This window comes from Pyrus communis, chromosome 16 (assembly GCF_041283825.1).
Source record: "Pyrus communis isolate YQ-2024b chromosome 16, ASM4128382v1, whole genome shotgun sequence".
NCBI classification, from domain to species: Eukaryota; Viridiplantae; Streptophyta; class Magnoliopsida; order Rosales; family Rosaceae; genus Pyrus; species Pyrus communis.
Window position 1 is genome coordinate 7,854,159 of NC_142580.1, and position 24,886 is coordinate 7,879,044.

At 36.6% G+C, this 24,886-nt stretch overlaps 1 protein-coding gene and 1 long non-coding RNA gene across 4 annotated transcripts; both read left to right on the forward strand.

Moving 5' to 3' along the window:
• Positions 1 to 7,109: 7,109 nt before the first annotated feature.
• Positions 7,110 to 11,597, forward strand: LOC137732033 (uncharacterized). 2 transcript variants are annotated; one of them, XM_068471323.2, is made up of 5 exons: positions 7,110 to 7,315; positions 8,053 to 8,566; positions 10,024 to 10,140; positions 10,263 to 10,666; positions 11,112 to 11,597. In XM_068471323.2, exons 2-5 carry the CDS (start codon positions 8,069 to 8,071, stop codon positions 11,488 to 11,490), a joined length of 1,398 nt encoding a protein of 465 aa, XP_068327424.1. In that variant the 5' UTR covers positions 7,110 to 7,315; positions 8,053 to 8,068; the 3' UTR covers positions 11,491 to 11,597. The 2 variants fall into 2 exon arrangements, with proteins under 2 accessions (XP_068327424.1, XP_068327425.1); XM_068471324.2 differs by having other exon boundaries at positions 8,062 to 8,566.
• Positions 11,598 to 21,496: 9,899 nt separating this feature from the next.
• Positions 21,497 to 24,761, forward strand: LOC137732429 (uncharacterized). 2 transcript variants are annotated; one of them, XR_015957525.1, is made up of 4 exons: positions 21,497 to 22,130; positions 22,747 to 22,792; positions 23,099 to 23,192; positions 23,619 to 24,761. It is a non-coding gene; the product is annotated as an uncharacterized LOC137732429 (long non-coding RNA). The 2 variants fall into 2 exon arrangements; XR_011068336.2 differs by lacking the exon at positions 22,747 to 22,792 and having other exon boundaries at positions 21,501 to 22,130.
• Positions 24,762 to 24,886: the final 125 nt, after the last annotated feature.

Below are 24,886 nucleotides of genomic sequence, written 5' to 3' on the forward strand. Positions count from 1 at the left end.
TTTAAGTATGAAAGAAATTGGACAAAAAATAATATAATTAATGAGAGAAAAGTTCATTTTTGTAGTGGAATGGAAAATTTTAATCAAAAGAGGGGAATGAAGTTGTGACAAAAAAAAAAAAAAAAAGATTGAGATAATTATATCATAAACACCAAACTTCTTTTTAAGTTCCTGCATTGAAATTGAACAAAAATTATTGCACCAAACTGATAAAAAAATTCTTCCTCTATGCCATATGACACGCCCCAACCCAGATATCCTAATGATACCAGGATGACACATGATGGCCAACACTCGAAAGTGACAAAATCCATAAAATCATACATACTCAAGAATATATAAGAACCTGAATATCAAAAGTCATAAACAAATAACAACGATTCTGAATATCCAAATGCTGAAAGACAATAAATAAGATTCCGAAACAAAAGACACGCAATTATGTCCAGATCACACTATTAACATAGAAGTACGAGAGTAGATAAGAATTCAAATTTACAAAACATCATAAGGAAATCATACACAAATGGAAGATCGCTAAGTCACTATGTTGACCCTAAAAACTATCAAGCCTACGTGGCGAGCAGGCCAAGTAACTAATAAGCTAACTAAGTCATTCGGTTATGTGCAGGGGGTGCCAACTCGACGGCCGAGTTCGGCTGGGGAGTAAAATATGTTGATGTCGCATTGAGCACGCTGCTGACTTCTTGATCTTATAACTGCGGCCGAGGAAGGAACACATCTCGGCCTTCGGATTCTAGAGCTTGAAGACAAAACTGCTAGTCCTGCGAAGTTCACAAATTGTTAGTGCCGGGTTCGGTCAAGGTAATTATATTCGTAAAAGTATAAGCACACCGAACTGGCACTAAACTATACAGACATAAATACTCGAATAAGATAAATGTCTTGATGGTAAATGTGGTTTGGCCGTCAGAATGTCGAATTCTAAAACGCACTTGTGAATACCCAATCATAAAATAAAACTCAGCTTTCAATGTGTCGAGCCTAGTAACCTGATAACACCTCACTTTTCTGAGAAGACTAATGAGATGACCTCTACCAACAAGGACTCGAAAATCCTTGTCGATCGAGACTTAGATAATAACCAGTCAGCCTCGAAGCAGCGTTGTTTATCCAAACTGAAGATGTGATAGTGGGAAGAAAAGGGAAGAGGGTGAAATCTCAAAGGTTGTTGAGAAGCTTTGCACATGGCAATTTGTGTGTTGATTTTGAAGGGGCTTTGAATGATGGACTCTCGTATCTATTTATTGTAGCAAACCCTCTTCATGGCCGAACTAGAAATGTATTCGGATTAGAATTCCTCAACCCAATCTGATTAGGGTTCAACCAATCCTAGCTCCAATAGGACTTTGAACCAAGCTCCATAACGAACTAGATTCATCCCCTAATACTAAGCATATTCAACTTTAAGACTCCTTGTTTCACTAGGGTTCAACTACCTCACCCTTATCTAAACCAATTGACACGCCCTGATCCCGATATTCCCCGAATACCAGGATAAGCACGTGTTGGCCGACACCCGAGGGTGACGAAAGCCATTTATTGAGTGCAAATGCTGAAAACAAGGGGTATATAAGGCTTATAAATATAAAAGAATAATAAATATGCATTTAAGGAACGTGTTTAGAGCATACAACTAACTATAACACTAAAAGAAATAATATAAAATTGAATGAAACAAAGGATGGATCCTACACAGAGATGACTCGAATATGCCAATGCGGAAGTGCATTGACGCTGGGATTGTATGCCTCGATTCTAAGTCCTGAAAGGGGCGCAAAACAAATATGAGTAGACCAAGTTGATATATATATATATATATATATATAATAAAATAGTTACCAACGTACTAACCCCTAGGTTTTATGAAAACACATATATATCATGATAAACATAGGTTTTTCGAAACCTAGCATGTTGTGCAATGTCTCAAATCATAACTTGTATATATAATAATCACTAGTGAATGTCCGATAACCCCCAAGCCCCATGCCGGCTCTCCGTCTCTTAACAAACAGTCAGAGGAAAATACACTTCAGGCCCCATGTCGGCTCCCGTCCCTGTGCTAATAGCTAGAGTAAACATATTCTAGACCCTATGCCAGCACCAAACCGTCACCCGGGAAGGACCGGAATATATCCCTACGTCCCGTAGCGAAATAGGGACCATTAGGTAACAAAACCATTGAACATACATATATTGAAAAACAACTTCATAGTATAAAGTCACCCATCATCTATACTATAACGAGGTGTTCTAAACATGTTCTAAATATCATATCGTCATCCATCGGATATTATATAGGAACACAGGTTATAGGAAAAATAATAATAATTCAAACTAGCCTCAGCAAACAGTTTATCTCATAAAACATTTCATAAAACATAGTCATCAAATCATGTTTTTCATGTATGCATTTCTACTATCAAAACATGCATTTTTAGAAGGGGTCCACTCATAGATACTTAGCCGTCGAAGAGCCACGCAAACTAGTGGAGACAGAATGCCACAATAAATTGCCCCTAAGCACATAAAGGGTACATTTAGTCAAACTCTACTCAAAGATTTATTTTGGGAAAACAGACATTAGAAATGGGCTCAGGACGTCGAAATTATCTTAGAAGGGGTCCCGGACGGAAACCCAAAAAGTCAACCGTCAAAGTCAACGTTGACTGGTCAAAGTCAAAGTCAACGTTGATTGATCAAAGTCAAAGTCAACTCTGGTCAACGGTCAGACCGGGTCAAAGTTAACGGCCCTACGCTTGGGTTGGATTTGAGTTGGGCTTGAGCTTTGGGCTTGGGTCCAAAGGGTTTTAAGTTTTAGACTTAAGGCTCGGCCGAAAAGGGAAAAAGGGTTTAAGGCTTTAAGATAAATGAAAATAAAAGGGTCATTGGGTTTGGGCTTCAAGGGGTTAACGGGCTGGAGGCCCTGGGGTTTGGGCTTGAATGCAAAGGCCCGAAGACTTGCTCCTACACGGCCCTAAAGCCTAAGCTTCTAAGGGTTTTGGGTTTGGTCCTAACGGGCCTTAGGCTGAAGGCCTGGCCCAGCAGCCGTTTGGGTTTTTATAAAACTAAATAAATAAATATAAATAGATTAAAGGATTTGGGTTGGGTTTAAAAAGATAACGGGCCTAAGGCCCGAGTTCTAAAAAGCTTGGGTTAGTAAAGAGAGCCAACGCTAAAGGCCCAAAGGCCTGGTGTGGTTGCTGCTCATCGGAGCTAACCGTAGAAGAACACCGAAATTTGAGGTTTTTCGTCGAAAAACTGAGTCAAATTTAAACATTTATAACTTTGTCAAAACTCAACGAAATCAAGTGAGACAAAAAACGAAGTTGTAATACTCGACGAGACGAAGAGAATGGTACCTCGCATGACATCTAACTCGCCATGGTTTGGTCGAAAAATACCTCAAAAGCCTCGGAGGTTGCTGTCAACTGGTAAGATTCAAATTGATATAACTTCTTCAATACTCAACGAAATTGGGTGATTCAAAAAGGAAAATTGTAATACTTAGCGAGATGAAGAGATTGATACCTTCCTTACAGGCCAACTAGTCGTGGTTTGGCCGAAAATTGGCTCGAAAGCCTTCGGACCTCGCTGGAAAATCTGGAAAACATTTTCCCGAGTTATTTTGGTGTTTAAACCGTATCAGAACAACTCAAATACTACCTAAACACAATAATAAGCACGATCTAAGGAGATTTAGGTGTGCTTTGCACTTACCTCATTTAAGATCTAGTGCATAGTGATTATGCATAGTGCCGAGACGGATACTGAAGGTGAGGGAAAGAAAGATGAAGATGATGGTGAAGTCCTTGTGATGGCTGTGTGTATATATGTATGGGTGCGTGTGTGTGTGTTCTTGTCGGAGAGAAGAGCACCTAGAGGGAGAGAGATAGAAATGAGACAGAAAGAGAGTTCGTGGAGAAGGAGATGAGAGACAAAGGTGAAATGCTTGGACCCGGGGAACAACAAACAAAAGGTGGGCCCCTTGGGCACACCTATTAAGACCCAAAAATAAATTTAAAAGAGAAATATCTAACCCAAGGTGCAAATTTCACGAAAATACCCCTACATTCGATAAAATCGGGATGGGTTGTTACACAAATCCTTGTTGCAACAGGATTCGACCGACTTCGACTGGACGGCCTATAATAAGATTCTAGACGAATGCTACTGGGCAAAGAATAACTTTAAGCTTGGCCTAAAATAATATTTTGGGCTCAAACAAACTCGTAGGGAAATGCCTCGACACTCAGGTTGTACTCTTCGTCACTATGTCCTGAGAGGGTGCAAAACAGAAAAGGTTAGTGGACCATAATTATATTTATACTAATAATAATATTGAAAACCCGAATTCTTTCTGAACATAATAACCACTGGTTTTAAAAACATATATAATACTATGTATAGGCTTCTCTAAAACTCTAGCATCCAGGAAATGTTTCGAACAATGTAAAATCATCCCTAAAACATGATCTCAAAACGCTTGAAGGCAAAACCATAGATCCCATAAAAAACTATACTCTATAGGGGTATCATAGTTGCTCGAAGGTAGTACCTGTCTATTACCTGAAGGTGAAGCTGTACGACACTGATTTACGCCAGTAAAGAAACATGGTAGGCCCCATCACCAGAAGGTGAAGCTGTACGACTCCAGGTTATGCCGGAGAAGAAACATATCTATATATAGCAAACACACCGACACGAGCCTTGGCTAGTAAAGTTGTCCGACACTAGTTTTGCCAGTGAAGCTGGGGGTATAACATAAGTATCCTCATATGCGTCTTATGGCCATAGACTATACTCGTGTTGTGTGTATGTGCCGTATGATAACCCACTAGATATCAATGAAAACATATCTCTAAAACTCATGCCAAAATACCAGAGCTCAAAAGCTAAACTTCTCATCAAATAAATCCATAACAATTCATTTTCGTAAATCAACCAAAGTTCATAATATTTCATAAATCCGTAATATCTCATAGTGCAATAAAGAAATAGTCGTAAACCTTTTCTAAGTGTAAAACCAATAGTTTATAACGTTTCATAAAACGTAATTTAAATAAATCATAATATAGAAATCCATAAAGCAAAGCATAATATAAAACATACTCAAATCATGAAATAGGAAATGCATGCTAGACTGGTAGTTATAAAATATTCATTTGAGAAGGGGTCCACTCACAAATACTCCGCTCTTGGGGAGCTGCTTGAATTAATGAGGACTGGATCACCTTCTACCATTGCACCTATATACAAATAGAGACTATTTAATAAAACACTACCAAAAAGATTGAATTTGTGAAAACGGAGTGTAGATTTGAAATCATGATGTCCAAATTAGTCTATGAGGGGTCCCGGCCGAAACCCGAAAAAGTCAACGTTGACCAGTCAATGGGTCATATCTGGGCTTGGGTTGTTGGGTTGGGCCGGTTATTGGGTCGGGTCTAAAAGCTTGGGTTAGGGTTATGGATTAAAGGATTTGGGCTGGGCTTATAGGTTAAGAGAGTTGGGCTTGGTTTAAAGGGTTAGTGAACTTGGGTTAATGGTTCAAATGGCCCAAAGAACTAGCTCGGTTTCAGATTGGATTTTTGGGCTAATTTAGTGGGTCGACTCGATTGGCTTCGCAGGTCACCAGACCCCATGAAGGAGAACATCTGAAATCTAAGGGTTTTTGCCTGGAAACTTCCCCTACTCCAATACGGGGTCAAAGCTACACCATTTTTTATGATTTTTAAATCAAAGTGAAGCTAAGGAATAGGAGAATAAGAATTTACCAAATTGAGGATTAACCATGGTCGGAGTTAGCCAGAAATGGGCTCGAAAGCTGTCGGGTTTCGCTGGAAAATATGGGAATTTGAAGAACACATACATGCATGAATAGATAGACCAAAACTCAACCCCAACTCATCACAGAGGCAAGAAACACTTCAATATTCGAAGATTAAACTAGAGAATCTCACCTGGGATTAGAGTTCAAAGCTTAAAGCTCTCGGCTTCAATGATAAAGCACTACCCAGTGCTATGATCCCACATGCAATGGTACCACTGAGTTCCTCAAGTCCTTGGGACCCCGAATATGTGGTTTCAGAAAAATGAAGAAGGAGAGAAAGAAAAGAGAGACTATGGGCCGGGTTGGGTTGGTGGGTCATAAAGCCCAAAGTTTGGGCCAGATACACAGCCCATAGGTTTCATATTTCTTTTGGGCTGGATTTACAAAACCCAGCACAAGGGTATAATTGTAAATTGAACCTATTTTTAGAATGGGTTGTTACACCATATATGCGTGGTTTCACTTTTCAACAAATCATACAAAAGAGTGACTAACTAAAGAAGGCTAGTTGATATAAGGATTTGGTTTCACAACAATACTATTGTAAAATACTTTTTTTGGTCAATTAGAGAAATATAATAAAACTAGCCAAGAGGAAAAGTACATAAGTCAAAGAATACAAAGTATCCAACAAAAAACACACAAACAGAAACTAAAAGTGAAGAAACTTCAGAATAGGCCCGAGCCTCTCTTAGTCCTCAAGTGGCTCTACCACTGATTTATTTTGTACTAATTTTGGTCAACTCAAACATGCAAGTGTATAATCTTTGAAAAAGTGATTTTTTAATCCCTTGTTTTCTCTTTTCTAGTCCCACGACATAGTTAGTTAATACGGTCCATGCATGTCTTAAAAATACACCAGAATTTTTTTTAAAAGGATCAGTTGGTGGCTCGTTACGACAGTATACATTTTCGAAGGAAGAAGACTCAAAGAAAACATTTTAGCCTTTCCTCACCATTCTCCTGTGATTCATAACGCAAAATATTGAACTTAAAATATACCGTATAAAATACGAGCCTGAAATTCGTCCATATTTAGTAGACTATCTCATGATAGTTTTTAAATAAAAAAACACCTGATGAGTCAACCATTTGGTGCGTCGAAATCGCATGGGTGTAACAAAGTAGCAGAAGCCCAAAGCAGAAACATTACAGGGCAACTTTGTGGGCCTAGAAACGCCACCCAACCCAAGGACTGTGTAGCCCATTTGAGAAAGCAAGTCTTTATCATATTTTCCTGCCAAATGGGACCGCCAAATCCAAACTCCCACAGCAACAACCGGACTGAGGCATACGCGTGTAGTTCATCCACCACATCGGTAACTTCACGGCGCCATCGGACCCCTTATTCCCACCTATTCAGCCCGTCGCGGCGTCGCCTCCCCAATTTCACAGTCTTCAACCTCCAACAACGACAGCAGCAGCGTAATAATAATCTTGGGAGGAATCGGTTTCCAGGTATTCTTCGATCAAATCACTCATCTTTTCGCTCCGATTTGATTTTATTGATATATTCGTTTTTTTTTAGGAATTGTTATTAGCATTCCAAAAATCTCATTCTACACTCCAAACTTTCTATATTAGAAAAGAAAAATACTCTGGAATGAGATTTTTGAAGTTCCAATAACACTTTCCTTTTTTTTTTTATCGTAATTATATTCATTGGAGAATAATTCAAGCATTTCAGATGATATGGAATCGCCATTTAGCTAATTAGATAAAAGATTGTGCCTAATTTAAAATTGGTGGGTGATGGAAAAATTAAGTTATTAAGGAGGTGAAGTGATAATTAATTGATGCAATGGGAGATTTTGGACAAGTTGCAATCTTTCTTGTCAAAATTGGGTTTCTTGAGTTGTATTTATTGAAGATGTATTGAAATTGAAAGGTATGAGCTATGAAGTAATGTATTAAGCCACCGGGATATTATCGAAATTTGAAAAATATTCATCGCTACTTGTGTTGAATTGGTTGTATTTCCCTTCATTTTGCCTGTATAAACATGTTAGGAACTAGGGGATTAAAGGGATACAGCGATGGGTTTAAGATTGAATATGATGATCAATGTTTAGGAATCGCATTGTCATATGAGAGTCAACAAGCGTATTTAGAAACAACTACATTTTGTGAAATCATTTCGTGATTAGATATGGAATAACGTCGAATTACATTGTAAGAATAATGCATTATTTTAGCTTTAACAGCGTGTCCATGGCAAAGAAAAGAGGGAAGGCGTTAAAGGGAAAAGATGTAGCTGTAAATTACAATGATAGGAATAAGAAGATAGAGAAGAAATTGACGAAGAAAAAGAAGAAATCTATGAAGATAAGTGCATCTTCAGTACCTACGTCGGCTCCTGTGCCTAACAGCGGCCCTTCCACTTCCAATGTTGCTCATGCGACTTCGTCTAGCCATGCTAATCCTACTGGTAGAAAAAAGCTTCGGCCAACAAAGAATGAGAAGGATAGTGGGCACTCTCATTCCGGTTTTATATTTATGTGTAGTGGGAAAACGAAACCCGAATGTTATCGCTATCGTGTTTTTGGGCTGCCATTAGCAAAGGTGGACGTTGTGAAAAAAATTAGACCGGGTGCAAAGCTATTTCTGTATGATTTTGACTTGAAGCTTCTTTATGGCACATACAAGGCAACTTCAAATGGAGGAGTGGATTTGGAACCAATTGCGTTTAAGGGGAAATTCCCTGCACAGGTAATAATGCTTTATATGAATATGAAATATTAGTCCTAGAAAATAAGAACAAAAGATTCCTAAACATAACCATTTATTTCACAATATACGTGGTATATATTTTGCTGACCTTGTCCTTATATAATAATAATAATAATATTGTTCGATGCTAGTACTAGTCAAAAGAAAAACTCTTACCCTTTGTGTATCTAAGTTGTCCATGTGTGATTGTATTTATCTAGGAGTATATATCTTTTCCAAACAGATGCCATGCCATTATTGGATGCATTGGTTGCATCCTGTGTTCAGCAGTCATGACCTTGTCCTGCATTTCTTTTATTGCGGAATGTCTTGCAAGAAAACAGCTATACATAGATATATGTCCATATATGCATGCAAGTATGTATAAATACATGATTGTATTTGGCGGATGTCATTCAGCCTTTAAAAGGAAGAGGGATTATGGGATGTAAGAGAGCTCCCTTTGATTTTGTTTCATGAACTTCCAATGGACAGGCAAACAAAAAATTGGGAGTGGGCCAGATTTCATAAAACTCAGACTTGAATTGTAATTTTGAGGGGTCCGAAACCTTACCGACCCTAAAAAGATTAATATTCTAGACTAGATCTCATTTGTTTGAGCTAAGCCAGGTATTCTAGTTGAGCTAGTAACAATTGAAGGATTGGCAATGATTGGTGGTGGTGGTGTTATGATAACCGAAACAAGATGTGACATTTTTGAGTGGTAAAAGTTGTTGGTTTATTCCCTTTAATGTGCTGTCGACTGTTGGAAATGTAAGTAATCAGCCCGAAAGTTATAATTAAAGTTCTAAATATGGAGAAGGCGTCATGACAAGTTGATGGTGGAGGGCGGAGTGGAAGGTTGAACATGATTATAGTTCAAGCGGAGATGCAGCTGGTTATAAAAAAGTGAATGTATTAATGACAGTGGTGGTGTCTGGTGACGCTTGTGGCTTGTGGTGGTTGCAATGATGGTGCACTGATATTAGTAATGAGACATAGGATTTTATGTGGAACAGAGTCGAGGTGTAAGGGTTATTGGGAGCAAGGGCTAATGGACGTTATGGCCAAACAACAGCGTTGCAGTCTTGGTTACAAACCCACTGAGAGGGTTTAAGAGTTGGGTCCAGCTTGATGGACCAAAGTCTAGAACACAATACCATCAAACTATTTTATTAATGTGGAACTTGACAGTCTTTTATCCTTGTTTTTCTGTTTGAAAACATCTTGTTTGTTTTTACTAGAATCTTCAGATGTTACATCAGCTTTGTGAGACCTACTTAAAAAATTTCAAGAAGATTTGTTTCACCTGTGTGTTTTGTATGGTATATTGTATATTTACTGATAGCAGAATTAATATTTTGTATATTTACTGATAGCAGAACATGTGACCTTCTGCAGTTTGCTTAATTTACGATTTTTTTTTTCATTTTTTGTCAATTTGTTCGTATATTCAGGTCAGATTTAAGATTTTCAAGGATTGTTTACCTCTTCCTGAAAATGCTTTTAAAGCAGCTATCAGAGACAACTATCAGGGAGGTTCTAAGTTTAAACAAGAGCTCAATAGCAAACAGGTAAGTAACATCATTTACATCTTTTAGCTCCTTATTTAAAAGTTATTCGAAACTAGTTGCCTATCACTTAAAATTATTTTCTTTTAAAGGAAAATTTCTTATGGATTTTGCTTTTGACGAAGGTGCATGCTTTAATCTCATTGTTTCGCCCACTCACCGAGTCAGTACCTACTTCTGCTGCCCCTCCCCGAGATGTGGCAAAACCAGGCTCATTTCCATCTCCCATTACAGAAGAAGGATTTCATCCAACAGCAAGGCTGTCCCATCAAGAGGGCTCCTATTCATATGGTATGCAACGTACACGTGCATCGCCGCTTGATATGCAATCCAGGCAGCCAATCCCATATCCACTTTATGATCAATATGAGGTCGAAACACATGTGGGACATGTATGGCCTCGCTTAGAGCCTCGACATGTTCAGCATGCTTCTCTTCCACGTCGTGCTGATTCCTATTATTTAGCAGTGACACATGAGCCGTACTTGCCTGAACAACCATACATGTCCCATCAGGATGCATATAGAAGGTATATTCATTTGTTGCATTGTTTACCCAATTATTTCAGCTGTTATTATGTGGTATTTTTTACATTTAACCCTCTCCATATATATCTCATCAATTCCATTGTAGAAAGGAGATTCCTTAATGGTCATGTTTTTTCCCCCTGAAATATCCCCCTCTTATAACTTTCGACGCTTTATGTACTAGGATAGTTTTATCATTTGATACAAGCTTAAAAAGGAATAAAACAGCGCAGTAACTGACTCAAATCTACCTCATTATCCTATTTTCATTACCTCACTGGGTAAACCACCACAGTTACATTATCTTGACTGCGTGCTTTCAATCTCTTATATTTTCATCAGTGAGAGTTAATCCTCACAGATCCCGAGCGCATGTGGGAGAAATTAGTTTTATTGATTAGAGCATAATGCTCGTATGGTAGATAACATTCTCATGCATTTTCACAGGCATAGGGTGACACTTGCAGAGGAGATGGTTCCCAGGGATCAAGTTGTTGCCTATGGAAGTGAGTATGACGGGCCACAGTTGCTGAAGCGGAGAGAGAGAGAAATTGCTCCGCGTTCCAATTATGTGGCTGAATCTTATAGTCGAGAGGTTCCCACTGCTGCAGCCTCACATGTTATGTTGCAGTCGCATTCTTTAGCACCATCTTATGAACGGACGTTAACGTACCAACGGTACTATCCAGTCACAACCCTTCAGGATCAGAGCTTGGTGTACGCTGACCCTCTTGTAAGACCATTGCACGGTACCTCTTACTCAGCTGAGGCAGATGTTCCAATCTCTACTCACTTTTCGTACACTAGAGCACCCCATTACCGCTGAACGAAACTTGGATGTGTAGATTCGTCCAAGTCATGCTTTCAGTTGTGTTGCTTCATTGTCAAATACTGGTCGGAACTTTATAGTTTATACAATCATCTTCCGAGTCCCGCCGGTTAACTGTCTGTTTTGTTTTTCATTTTATATCTAAGAGTAGCTGGTGCCCTGCATCACCCTGTTCAAAGTGTCGATCATTTTTAGAAATCTGAGGCATAATCTAAGCAACCAAACAAGTTTGATGAGTCTGCCTTGGTTAGCACCTACCATGGCGGTGTGGAATTACATGTCTTCCCTTGATAAGCTTATAGCCTTATACGATTTCTAGCTTCTATGCAGAATGCAAACTGTTGCATTGCGGCAAACTTTGGATAAAATGTACACCGGTTAGACCATCTCTAAAGGATATGTCAAATTTTGAACATAAAATTTAAATTTTGACAGCTTATGTGGCACTTTGACATCTTTTAAAGTTTTGTTCTTCAACCGATATGTCAAATTAAATTATTATTTTATAAAATAAATTATTAAACTAATTAAACCAAGCTGTGAGGCGCAAGCAGGCTAGTGTGGAACTTCAGCAAAGGTGGGCGTTGTTGGTGCCCAAGCGCAGTGGCGATATTGGGTACGCGTTGGATGTGAGTTTCTCGGTAAGAGGCAATCGGATTGCTTGTGGGGATTGTTGTTGTTCTAGCACTTCAATTTCTGATCCCTGCAGGTATTCAATTGAAAAATGAAAACTGGAAATTGAATGCTCATAGATGTGAAATGGGTTTTCGAAAATTTTTGAACACTGAGGATTTGGGTACCTGTTTGATCCATTTGATCGCATTTTCGTCGAGGCCTTTGGTGTAATCTGTTCACCTTCCTACTAATTAAAAATTAATAAAATACATTTAATAATTAATAAAAAAAACATTTGACAACAACATTTTTTGCTGCCAATCCATGTCATTGCCACATAGGATTTGACACTTCGATTGGAGAATATTAGTGTAGTCTTTTTTTACTGTTATAGGTGATGTGTACATTTTAGCATTTCCTTTGAAGATGCTCTTATGAGACGGCCCTTCAACTTCATCACTTGTGTAGAATTAGATTCGCCACTCATGTTGAGATGACCCCTTTTTTCTTAGCAATTTTTGATCTTTTAATCCTTTGAGTTGTGCGTGGAACCTTGCCAACATTAAGGTCAAATGGGTTTCTTTTCTTCGACAAACTTTATGAATTAATTTACTGAAACAGCATAACATGAATAATGAATGGTGGTGTAGCCTCAATATGAGGTTTTTGAAAGAAGTTGAAGTTCCAATTTTAAAAAATATCAGCAATAGGTCGAGTATCATGAAGGAAGTAAAAGTTCTAATCATAAAATCAATTAGTAACAGTAGAGTGGCTTAACTTCTTCTAAGATCATAATGATTGCATAGCTTTCTTATTTGGACCATATCTTCACATTCTTAGAGTTATATGTATGACACTTGTTTCATGAAACATGATTCTACCATGTATGTTATATGACATAAGTACACCGTCACGTGTTTTCATATTCTAATGAAATAAACACATGTAAACAAAAACTTACACATATCTTTGTAACAGACACTAAACACTACCCTAACGAGCAGTCGTGTTTCGTAAATTTTATTAGATTGCGCATGCAGTTAGGCCCACGCAATCTTGTTACATAATATATTGCCTCTAGTGTCATGAATCATGATGATCCACCGAAACCATCATAGTTGGGGGATAAGAAAGGGATGGGAGAGAGCCTATCACCACTTATGGTCCGCTTACTCATGCTGGTTTATGTTGAGGTTGGTCCCGGAGGCCTAAACCCTTTTAGAATTTGCAGTCCCCGTGACCGACCTCGTCGTTCAACTGGCACTGCCAGCCTCACCAAACTTCCTTGTTTTTCCTTGTTTTTTTGTTTTTTTTGTTGGCACACTCTCTCTCTCTCTCTCTCTCTCTCTCTCTCTCTCTCTCTCTCTCTCTCTCTCTCTCTCTCTCCATTCATTTTTTGTGGTAACCTGTTCCTCTTTAATACGGACCTTCATTTTATATTTTAGAGATTTGAATAATTGATGGTACACTTCCTCTTCAGGCAAGTCATCACTTAAACCATATTATATTATATTATTAGTCATCACTTAAACCATATTATATTATAAGAAGCCCTTAAAGAAAGGGATTTTTATTTTATTTTATAAAAATAGGGATTAGTTATGGGATATCCACCGCATCAAATTTTAACGATCCGAATCGTTTATTTTTCAACTTGTACCTCATAGATCATTCTTGCAAAATATTAACCAAATCGGAAATATTTAAGACATCTAATTGGGTTCAAAGAAATAAACGAATATTTTGTTATATAAGAAACAATGAAATTTGATCTTGATAATTAAATAGGCAAATCAGAATGAATTGGATTTTTTGCAATGATGATCTATGAATCGAGACTAACAAAATAAACAATTTGGATCGTTGAAATTCGATATGGAATGAACCTCACACATAATCTTCTTCTTTTTTTTTTTTTTTTCAAAAAATGAGAATCCCTTTGCATAAAGGGTCTGTTATATTATATATTAATAGATGAATTATTACCTAAACCTACTAAGTCAGCGACAGCTCCCACTCCCAGCGCGAGGCCGGTTTCAAAGGTCAGAACGCTTACCAACATTACTCCACAAATACAGACGATGTTGTGATTAATATATATATATAAACTTTCGACGTAAACCAACTTCTTTGACTACATGTATATATATATATATATATATATATATATATATATATATAAGATAAATATATATTACATTGGAAGGGCTTTCACGTTTAAGCTTTGCTGGTGTCCTTTGATAATATTGCAAAGGCACACTCATACATGTGCATGCGGCCCCATGTGTACATCTACAAAAGTCTTACATGGAATCGAACTACTTATAAGGTGAAGAATGGAATGTACGTACCCACCACCCACCTGACAAAGCAAATTAACATCCACACGATAAAATAATGAGTTGCGCCAAAATCACTCGCAAACGCATGCGTGAATAGATTTGAAATCAATCCATGTTTGAATCATTTACAATTTATTTAATGATTAGAAATCACTCACACTCGTTTAACAAAACCTAAAATGAGATGATTATCAAGTGGACATAATAATACAGTGCAAGAAGAGGGTGGTAGAAACTTCGACTCGTGGCAAAACTGACATCGACAAGACTTTGGTACCGACCTCAAAGTCTACAAGAACATTTTGGCATGCATGCTCATTGTTTTTTTAAGTTTAGCTTGTTCGGGGAAGTTTCTCTTTAGCATTTTCAATCTGTAAGTTACTTGGGGTAGTTGTTTGGACTTTGGAGGGAGAATAAATATCTGCATCAGGTTAGGGAGAAGCTGAGCATCTGCAAGCGTGAAGAGGTGACAGGGATCTGATCGCATGAGAGAAGATAACAATTATCAAAGAGATATAATAATTAATATAAATTTAAAGATTAAGTATCTAAAGCTTCAATTTTTTAGTGTCATTTTACATTGGTCTCAATTTTTTTAAACATTTCAAACAAGTAGCTAACTGATTAAAAATGTCACATATGTTAAGCCCTAATTAAATTTATGTTATATTAACCAGGGCTTAGTTTGTCTCCAAAATCAATGGAAGATCATGGAAGCATAGCATCCACCAACTAATGGTTACCCTCCCACTCCCATCAGGCCATCACCTCCAAACCAACGTGCAACGCTCAACGCACAACCATCAACTCCACCCTACAACTCAAGTCACCAACATTGAGAGGAAGTTCATGGAGGTAGTTGATACAATATGGACTGCTATGATATGGCCACGATCACCTTCACCACCAACAAAGAAGAACTTGGAAGTTTTATGAGCCGAGAATTGATGAATGAAGAAATCACATGAGCATAAACAAGCTCTTTGAAACCCTATCTGAATTCTCAACCCTCTTCTTTGTTAGGAAATTGGCATCCTGATGCAATTTTCAATTTGGGTATATTTTTTTTATTCAATTCAATACCCTTTTGATTATTGGGTTCCATTTATATATAATCTTCGTTTGAAATTTAGATTTTGCGGCAACTAATAATAATGTTGACCATAATATACCTAGTTGGTGGGTTTTGAATATAAAGGTTGGGATAGGATTTCAGTGGTTGTATTTTGAGCTTGGAGGTGGCGGGGGCTTGATTTTCCTAAACTTCATTTTTGTTCTCCATTTTATTTGCGAATTTGTTTTTTTTTTTTAATCTTCCTGTCTTTTTTAAGTTATTTTTATTATTATTATTTTAGTGTCCAAGTAAGTTAAAAAGTGGGATCCATTGTTGTTACATGTACATTTAACGGACAATTAACTGAGGCTTAACGGATGTGACATGCCAATAGGTCATTAAGTATTTATTTAGAATGTTTAAAAAGATTGAGACCAATGATATTAATAATTTGTATATAGGTACTTAATTCCAACTTTAATTAGGAATATATAAAGTGAATACATGCATGCATGTCAGTAGACATGAAGGATTGGTTGAGGAGGAGGAGGATCGTGGCCTGATCTGGAAAATGATTGTCATGTGGACGGTTGAATTATTGATTTTTGCATGCATGCTTGTATATGAGATATTGCTCCGTCACGAACCACGATACTCACAAAATGCCATTATATATTTATTTATATTTATATGTATCTCTCTCGAAGTTGAAGATAAAGCTGCTGGAGGGACGCAGGGCGATCTTTTGTAAGTGCGAAATATTATGTGACAATACATGTGGAATGATTGTCCGTATTTGAATTTACATGTGCATGTAATCTTTCCCAATCTGCTGTCGATCGAGAGCTTCATAAAATTAAAAAAAAAAAAAAAAAAAAAAAGAAGGTGGTCACACATTATAATACATATGAACAGTATATGCTTGTCCGGTTGTCTCTATATGCCTATGCAGGCACCGAGCACCTTCCTATCTAAATAATTTGCAACCACAAATCAAATGAAATCAAATCTTGCTATTAGTCACACACACACACACACACATATATTTATATATCATCCACTTGCAGTTTAATTTGATGCAGTCAAAACATTAACCCGAAAATTGAGTACGTCCATGTGATAAAAATTGATTGTTCTTGAATCTTTGACCTATCTCATAAGAAATCAAATCCAATCCTACAGTGTTAATTTCGACGATAGAAGAAGAACTATATTTTAAAATAATTATATACATATGTACGTCATGCATGATCACAGCAAAGGTCCAACATATGTACAAATTCAGAAGTAGACATATAGCCATGCGAGAGCATATACGGGGCTAGGAAGACCTTTTATGTCCGAAGATACATCTCGTCTTCTTGTAGTACTCATTACACGGCTAACATACAATTATAGATATACAAAGATGTTCCAATGCAAAATATTCAGGCGACGAAAATGTACTGATTTTTTTTTTTTTAATAAACCAAGCTAAAAACTTTCATATTTAATCTACTTACATTATGTTTGGATGAAGAAATTTAAGATTACTAAGGAATTTTAAAATAACGGGATTTTATTTTTTAGAATTTGTGAATTTTCTTGTTTGGTTAACCTAAAAGAAAAATGGAATTAAATATGAAATTTATTATTTTTAAATTTTCAATCATAAAAATTGGAAAATGACACCTATTTACATGGAATTTAAACTTGGGAATTGAAGGTCCCAAATTCCAAGTTTTTTTTTCCACGCAGAAATTCTAAATTTCTATGTTTATGAATCCAAACAAAGGACAATGTGCATGTCAATTTATAAATTCTGACAATTACCCAAATTCCAAGTTTATTTCCCTTATCCAAACATAGTGTTACTATCTTCGCAACAATTGTAACACTCCGTCCCCGAAATATTTTATTTTCGAGAAAAAAATATTAATGATAGGCCCAAGTTAATCTCTGATTTAATTTTACCACCATTAAACTCTATTCTTTAATCAAAATTCCTTAATTATTCATAAAATCTACAACCAATATTACTTATCAACAACATACCTTTATATTTTAATCTATCACCAATTTCTTTTCTTAAAACAAATTCCTCACAAGAGGTCAAAACTCAATTATTTAACTACCATTAATTGTGATTCTTTAATTGAATGTCTTAGTTCCACCCATGATCCATAATTATAATTTTGTTACCAAACGTACGATTTTATTTCCATTTTATCATCATTTCCTTTTATGGATCAATTTCCATCCTAAAGATTTATTCACAAATTATTTAAGGCTGTATCTAACCTTGTTAGACTGCCTATGTACCTTTGAGCGGGATCAAGCCTTTCGTAGTTCACCAGTCCACTTCCTAAATCATTTATGTTCGACATTTAGTGATCAACAACCATTAACTAGGTCCAAACAAGTGAATCACACCAAATGCATATTAAATATGGATTCAGAACATCAAAATTAGTGTGAAAAAGACAACGTTGGCCCACTGGCCATGCGCCGCCGCGGGTGGCGGTCGGCCGCCCTGACTCGCCAGAAAATTCAACTAATTCCAAAAATTACCAAAGTTTACAGGGTTGTATATCTCAATGAGTGGAGCAAGTTTCATACCTGAGGCCAAGTCCAATTTAGCCGGGAAACACCTCAAATTGGCCACCAACCGTTGGAAACCCTTGATTTTGGGTGTTCTTGATTCGTCACCTCCGGTGCTCCGCCGCTCCAACCAATGTTTGGGCTTTGTTCCTAAGGTTGAGGGAAAGGTATTAGGGGTGGTGCTTGCCTGGTGTTGTTTCAAAATTTGGTGGATTTCCACCCAAAGCCGTCACACCCACCGTGGGTGTCTCCTCAAAATTGAACATCCTATCATCGATTTTAATGTGAAATTGGAAGACGGGTCGAGTGGCCTTGAAGTGAGGGTCATTTTGGCACCGGTCGCGTCGTCAAAGGTGGCCGAAGTAGAAATATAGTGTCGAGTATGGTCGGTAGAGAAACAGGTCGAGGGTCCCGTGCTCCTCCCCCTTCTCTCCCTTCCCTCCTTTCTTTTTAATATGTATGATTTTCGAGATCTTGTTGATGTGATTTATAACATGAAATGTGGTTGCATGATTTTAAAAATTTTGTGAATAAAGTGGCACTCATGTAACATATATATGTGAGATATATATGATTTGCATTGTGTTAGTGATGCAATTTCCAGGGTGATTATGAAATTTCGATAGTAGGAATTATTATTTGCATTGATATTTCTTTATTCTCTAAGTTCTTTGAATAACGAGGTAGTTATGTGGAATATATATATATTGTGAATCATCATGAAATGAAGTGAATTGGATTGATATTATGTTATGCACTACGGAAAATTGAATATTAAGATGATGGTGAAATTGTGACAAGTAGTTGGGAAAGTTGTATTATACCTGTGCAATAGAGAAATGTTGAATTTGGGTGTGATAGCCAATGTAATGGGAGGAATGTTGATTTGGACGGAAAAGTAGCCCGTGGATGTTGATTGGGCGGAAAAGAAGCCAGTGGATGTTGATTTGGGTGGAAAAGAAGCTCGTGGATGTTGATTGGGCGGAAAAAAAGCTCGTGGATGTCGATTTGGGGGAAATGACCCATGGAATGTGGAAAAGTGATTGAATGGGCATAAAGAACCAGTGTTTCTGGGAGGAAAGCTCCATGTGTGGGTTGTGAGAATGAATTAAAGTAATAAGAATATGTGATGTGTATTGCCCATGTATATTACAATTTTTCCAACCTACTAGTCACTGATTGAGATAAAAGAAATGGTGGTGAAATCCTTGTTTGACAATGATAAGTATGGCTAGAAATTTTAAAATCTCTTGGTCAATGATAATTGTGGTTGGAAATTTTAGTATTTATTAAACTCATGATGATTTATCGAATGGGAATGAAATTATGACTATGGTTCTGGTTTGGTTGCCATAATTATGAGTGTCATTGTTGGATTTGATATTGCGAACAAAACTGATGACAAAATGTTGGCCAATAAAGTTGTAATATATTTAATTTTCTCTCCCTTGGTTGATGAAATTTGAATGGTACTCTGGATGTGCAAGTCAGTCATTTATTCGATTTGTGGCTGCACTCTGAAGCGATTTAAAAGAGAAACGATTGAAAGAAAGCTTTGAAAAAAGAAAAAAGAAAAGAAAAAAGAGAAAGAAAGAAAAAAGAAAGATAAGGTTTTTAATTTTTGCTAGGTTTAAGTAAATTGCAGAAATGAAGGAAATTAGAGAATGAGATTTTGATTTCATTCCATGGTAACGAAAACTGCAGATCTTTATTTTAATATACTGGTGGATTTCCACCCAAAGTCGTCGCACCCACCGTGGGTGTCTCCCCAAAATTGAACATCCTCTCATCGATTTTAATGTGAAATTGGAAGACGGGTCGAGTGGCCTTGAAGTGAGGGTCATTTTGGCACCGGCCCCGTCGTCAAAGGTGGCTGGAGTAGAAATATAGTGTCGGGTATGGTCGGTAGAGAAACGGGTCGAGGGTCCCGTGCTCTTCCCCCTTCTCTCCCTTCTTGGTTGTAGATTTTATGAATAATTAAGGAATTTTGATTAAAGAATAGAGTTTAATGGTGGTAAAATTAAATCAGAGATTAACTTGGGCCTATCATCACTATTTTTTTTCCGAAAATAAAATATTTCGGGGACGGAGTGTTACAACAATAAATAATTTGAGGCACATCCGAATCTCCGATAAGATTGAGGAGATAAGAATCTTTTTTTACTTTTTTCTTTTTTCTTTGTTGAGAAACTTTTTAATATATATGTAAAATAACAGCATGAGAAATATGACGCTGATTCAAAGTGAGACCCAAGACACATGTTTTGTTCATTTAGCTAAAACAACAAAAATTCTCGTTATATAGCTAGCTAGGAGATCATCAAAATATCCCTTCCTATATAATATATTCAAGATCATGGTAAGCGTGAAAGACTCAACCATATTTGACACACCGCCCCCATGTTGAATATTACGTTGAAAATCTCTAATAGATCAAAAATGTTCAAACCAAATTTGAGATCATTATATGGAGAAAACTAGCTCTCCATATAAAGAAAATGACACGAAAAAAGAAAATGACAGAATTGAGATGGGAATCGTACGATCTACTCCACCTCCGCAGCTTCATATAATTAATTTTTAATCAAAATACACCAAAATGATTCCGTAGGTTGATCAATTGTCCAACCATCTCAATTTGGTATCACTTGTAATTGATTTCTGACCTTTATTTGAAACGGGAGACTGTCTACTTTGCCTTGAGATGGTAATTAACTGCAAATCTGGTGGTAGAACCGCTGTCAGGGGCGGAGCTACATGTGGTTGCCATGGCACCCTCCTCTCCCACCTAGATTCTTTTCGCTAGCTCCATTACAGGCCACGATTACAAATTAAATATATAATTAAAGTGTAAGAGTCATGGTGATGAAAATAATTAACATGTCAATGATAGTTATATATACCTCTTCAAACCATAAATACAATTGGAAGAAAGCAAAAGCTTTACCAAAAACACATGTTCACATCCTCCTTCAATAACTTAAAGATTATATGCTTAGGACAATGAACATTGGAGTGCACACCATACAACAATAGCTCAAAGATTACTTTGATTTATGTTAACGATAAAATAACAAAAATTTTAAAAAGAGAGATGAGCAATATGAGAAGAAAAACACAAAATTGAAAACTATTTAGAGTTGTTAATATTTTCTAATTTTAAAATTATTTAATACTTAAAAATAAGTAAATAATTAAACTTTATCATACAGATATTGCTAAGTTGTCGCTATAAATTACCGTTATTAACGAGTGATAACATTAAAGTTATGTACATTAAAAAATAACAATAAAAAGAGACTTTTTTTAATTTTTTTTTGCTAACTTTAACGAATAGCTCTCAGTACTGGTCATTTTAATGAAAAACCACATTTTTACTCTAAAAAGTTCATTATAATACTATTCACTTATAACACATTTTTATTATTTTCGTTAAAACTCAAAATTTTCAAACTTTTTTCATTAATTTTTCTTTAAATTTATGATACCTTCATTTTCATCTCATGTTACCGAAACACAAGACGATAAACTCGATGTCCTGACCAATAAACCCCTTCCTTCTAACCCTATTTTCCTTTCTAGCGCATATCTTCACCACCGCACAACAAACTACTCTCTCTCTCTCTCTCTCTCTCTCTCTCTCTCGCTCTCTCATCTGATCGATCTGTCTTGAATCGTGGTGTCCTAATCTTAGCTAGACAAACCGATAAATTCACACAGGCCTCTAGCTACAAGCTAAGATGCATAAATATCACGAGTAGTTCGAGCTCAGGATTAAAGGTGGATCGGAGGCATGGAAAACGCTCGCTTCCTTCAGAAGCATCAGAGGAGAAAGAGAGGGAGGGTCGTCCCCACCACCATGATTTCCCTTCTGACTACGAATCTTCCTAGACGGAAGCTGGCATGTCAGCCATGGTTTCTGCTCTCACTCAAGATTGGAACCACCGAAGATCATGCTACCGTGAAACCAAACCCTACGTTCATCTCAGATTCATCACTCCTAGTCAAACAAGAACCCGACCGCTGTCAACCGGTTCAAGATCAAGGTATTGATTTCTATTTTTCCTTCTTTTTTTTATATTTTTATTTTTGGTCCCACGACCTAATTTTTATTTATTTATTTATTTTTGGATTGTTTAAAGTTTTTTTTTTTTTTTTATACTATAAATTCTACGCTAAAATCATTTAAATTATGGATAGTGAGATTTGAACTTGAATGCTAAACATAAAAAACACTGCTCTAACTAATTTAACAAAGTCAGGATCTATAGGATCATTGTGGTTGATGATATTGACATGTGTTGCGCTAGGGTATTGGGGTTTTCTGTGTATGCTACTGCTTTCACCATATTGTTGTGATTTTGATCGATTTTCACAGCACTTGCATTCTCAGAAGTTGTCATCATCTATACTTTCCCTTTTTTCCTTTTTTTTTTTTTTTGTTGGCACTCTCTCTCTCTCTCTCTCTCTCTCTCTTTCTCTCTCTCCCCATTCATTTTTTGTGGTTGAAATTTTACAATGCCTAAACCTAGTAACCTGTTCCTATTTAATACGGACCTTCATTTTGTATTAAAGATTTGAATAATTGATGACACACGTCCTATTTAGGCAAGTCACCACTTAAGGCATATTATATTGTATTAACGGATGGATTATTACCAGAACTACTAAGTCAGCGACAGCTCCCAACGCGAGGCCGGTTTCAAATGTCAGAACGCTTACCAACTTTAATCGACATATACATATCTGATGTTGTGATAAATATAGGGAATTGTTATTAATATTTCAAAGTTTTTATTCTACATTTTTTACAATTGTATTTTTCTTTTTAAATATAGAAAGTTTAAAATATCAACTGAGATTTTTAAAATGCTAATAACAATTTCCTAAATATTATATAAAAACTTTCGACCTAAATCCACTTGTTTGACTACGTGTATATTTATTTTTTATATATTTTATTGGAAGGGCTCTCACGTTTGAGCTTTGTTGGCGTCCTTTGATAACTTGGCAGAGGCATACTCGTACATGTGCCTGCGGCCCCATGTCTCCATCTACAAAAGTCTTACATGGAATCGAACTACTTGTAAGAAGGTGAAGAATGGAATGTAAGTACCCACCACCACCTGACCAAGCAAAGCAATATCCATGCAATAAAATAATGAGTTGCATCACATTAATTAGTCGCACACGCATACGTGAATAAGTTTGATAAAATTTGATAATTAATTTATATATATATATATATATATATATATATATAAAATAATTATAATTTGTTCACCGATCAGATATCACTCACGCTCTCACAACTAAGTTTAACAAAACTTAAATGAGATCTTTATCAAGAGGACACAGTAATACAGTGCAAGACGAGGGTCGTAGAAGCCTTGACAAGACTTTGATACCGACCCCAAAGTCTATAGGAACATTTTGGCATGCATGCTCATTGTTCTATTTATTTTATTAGGGGAAGTTTCTCTTTATTATTTCAATCTGTAAGTTATAAGGGGGCACTTGTTTGGACTTTGCAGGGAGAATATACATCTGTATTAGGTTAGGGAGAAGCTGAGCACGAGCGTGAAGAGGTGAAAAGGATCTGATAATACAGTGAGAGAAAAGGTAATTAGTGAGGTGAGCAGAATCTTTAAGAGAAGAAATCTTTATTTTTTTCAAAATGAGGATTAGTGTTGGGGCTTATACCAAATCGAACTTTAACGACCTAAATTATTTATTTTTCAAGTTGCACTTCATAGATCATCTTTGTAAAACATTAGCCAAATCGAAAATATTTGAGGCATCTAATTGAGTTTAAAAATTTTGACGAACACTATGTTCTAAGAAATATTGAAATTTTATCATGACAATTAATTAGGTAAATGGTTTCGGATTGAACTAAATTTTTGCAAAGATGATCTATGAATCAAAACTTACAAACTATATAGCTCATATCGTTGAAGCTCGATGTGCTGTGGGTTCCACAACTAATCTCCATTTTTTTTTTTTATAAATAATGTGGACACCTTCTGAAGGGCCTTGGTCAGGTCAGAGGCAAAACCCGACTATGCCTCGGCTACTGCTAGCAAGAGCTGGTGGTAGTACTGTAATCTGTAGTCCCTTTCATATTTATGGAAGGATTGGTTGAGGAGGAGGAGGATCTTGGAATCAGCTGGAAAATGATTGTGATGTGGACGGTTGAATTATTGAATTTGCATGCATGCATGTATACGAAATAATATTGCTTCGTCACGACACTCACAAAATGCTATTATATAGTACATACTTTTATTTCTTGAAGAAGTTCAAGATAAAGCTGCTGCAGGAGGGACGAAGGGATATCTTATGTAAGCGTGAAAGAGATGAGAATACATGTGGACTGATTGTCCGTATTTGAATCTACATGTGCATGTAATCTTTCCCACATGCGGTCGATCGAGCTTCGTAAAATTTAAAATAAAAAGAGACAACAAAGAAAAGTGAGTATATATGTCTCCATACATAGATATAGTGTGTATACATGAACAAGTGGGTATGCTTGTACGGTTGTCGCATCTGCCTATGAAGGTGCACGGTGCACTTTCCCATCTAAATAAATTGTAATCACAAATCAAATCTTGTTATCAGTTATATATAATTAATACGTACACAAATATATATAACATCGACTATTAGTTTGATTTGATGGAGTCAAAACATTTACCTGAAAGTTCCGTCATGTGATAAAAATTGATTGTTCTCGACTCTTGACCTATATCTAGAAACCAAATCAAACTACAGTATTTTCAAAGGTAGGAGAACTATA

Bases quoted from the DNA above. Each gene is read 5' to 3' on its own strand.
- LOC137732033 (XM_068471323.2), top strand. From the start codon at position 8,069: ATGGCAAAGAAAAGAGGGAAGGCGTTAAAGGGAAAAGATGTAGCTGTA. The intron at 8,567-10,023 runs GTAATAATGCTT...TCGTATATTCAG, and splicing joins AGGGGAAATTCCCTGCACAG to GTCAGATTTAAGATTTTCAA. The intron at 10,141-10,262 runs GTAAGTAACATC...CTTTTGACGAAG, and splicing joins AAGAGCTCAATAGCAAACAG to GTGCATGCTTTAATCTCATT.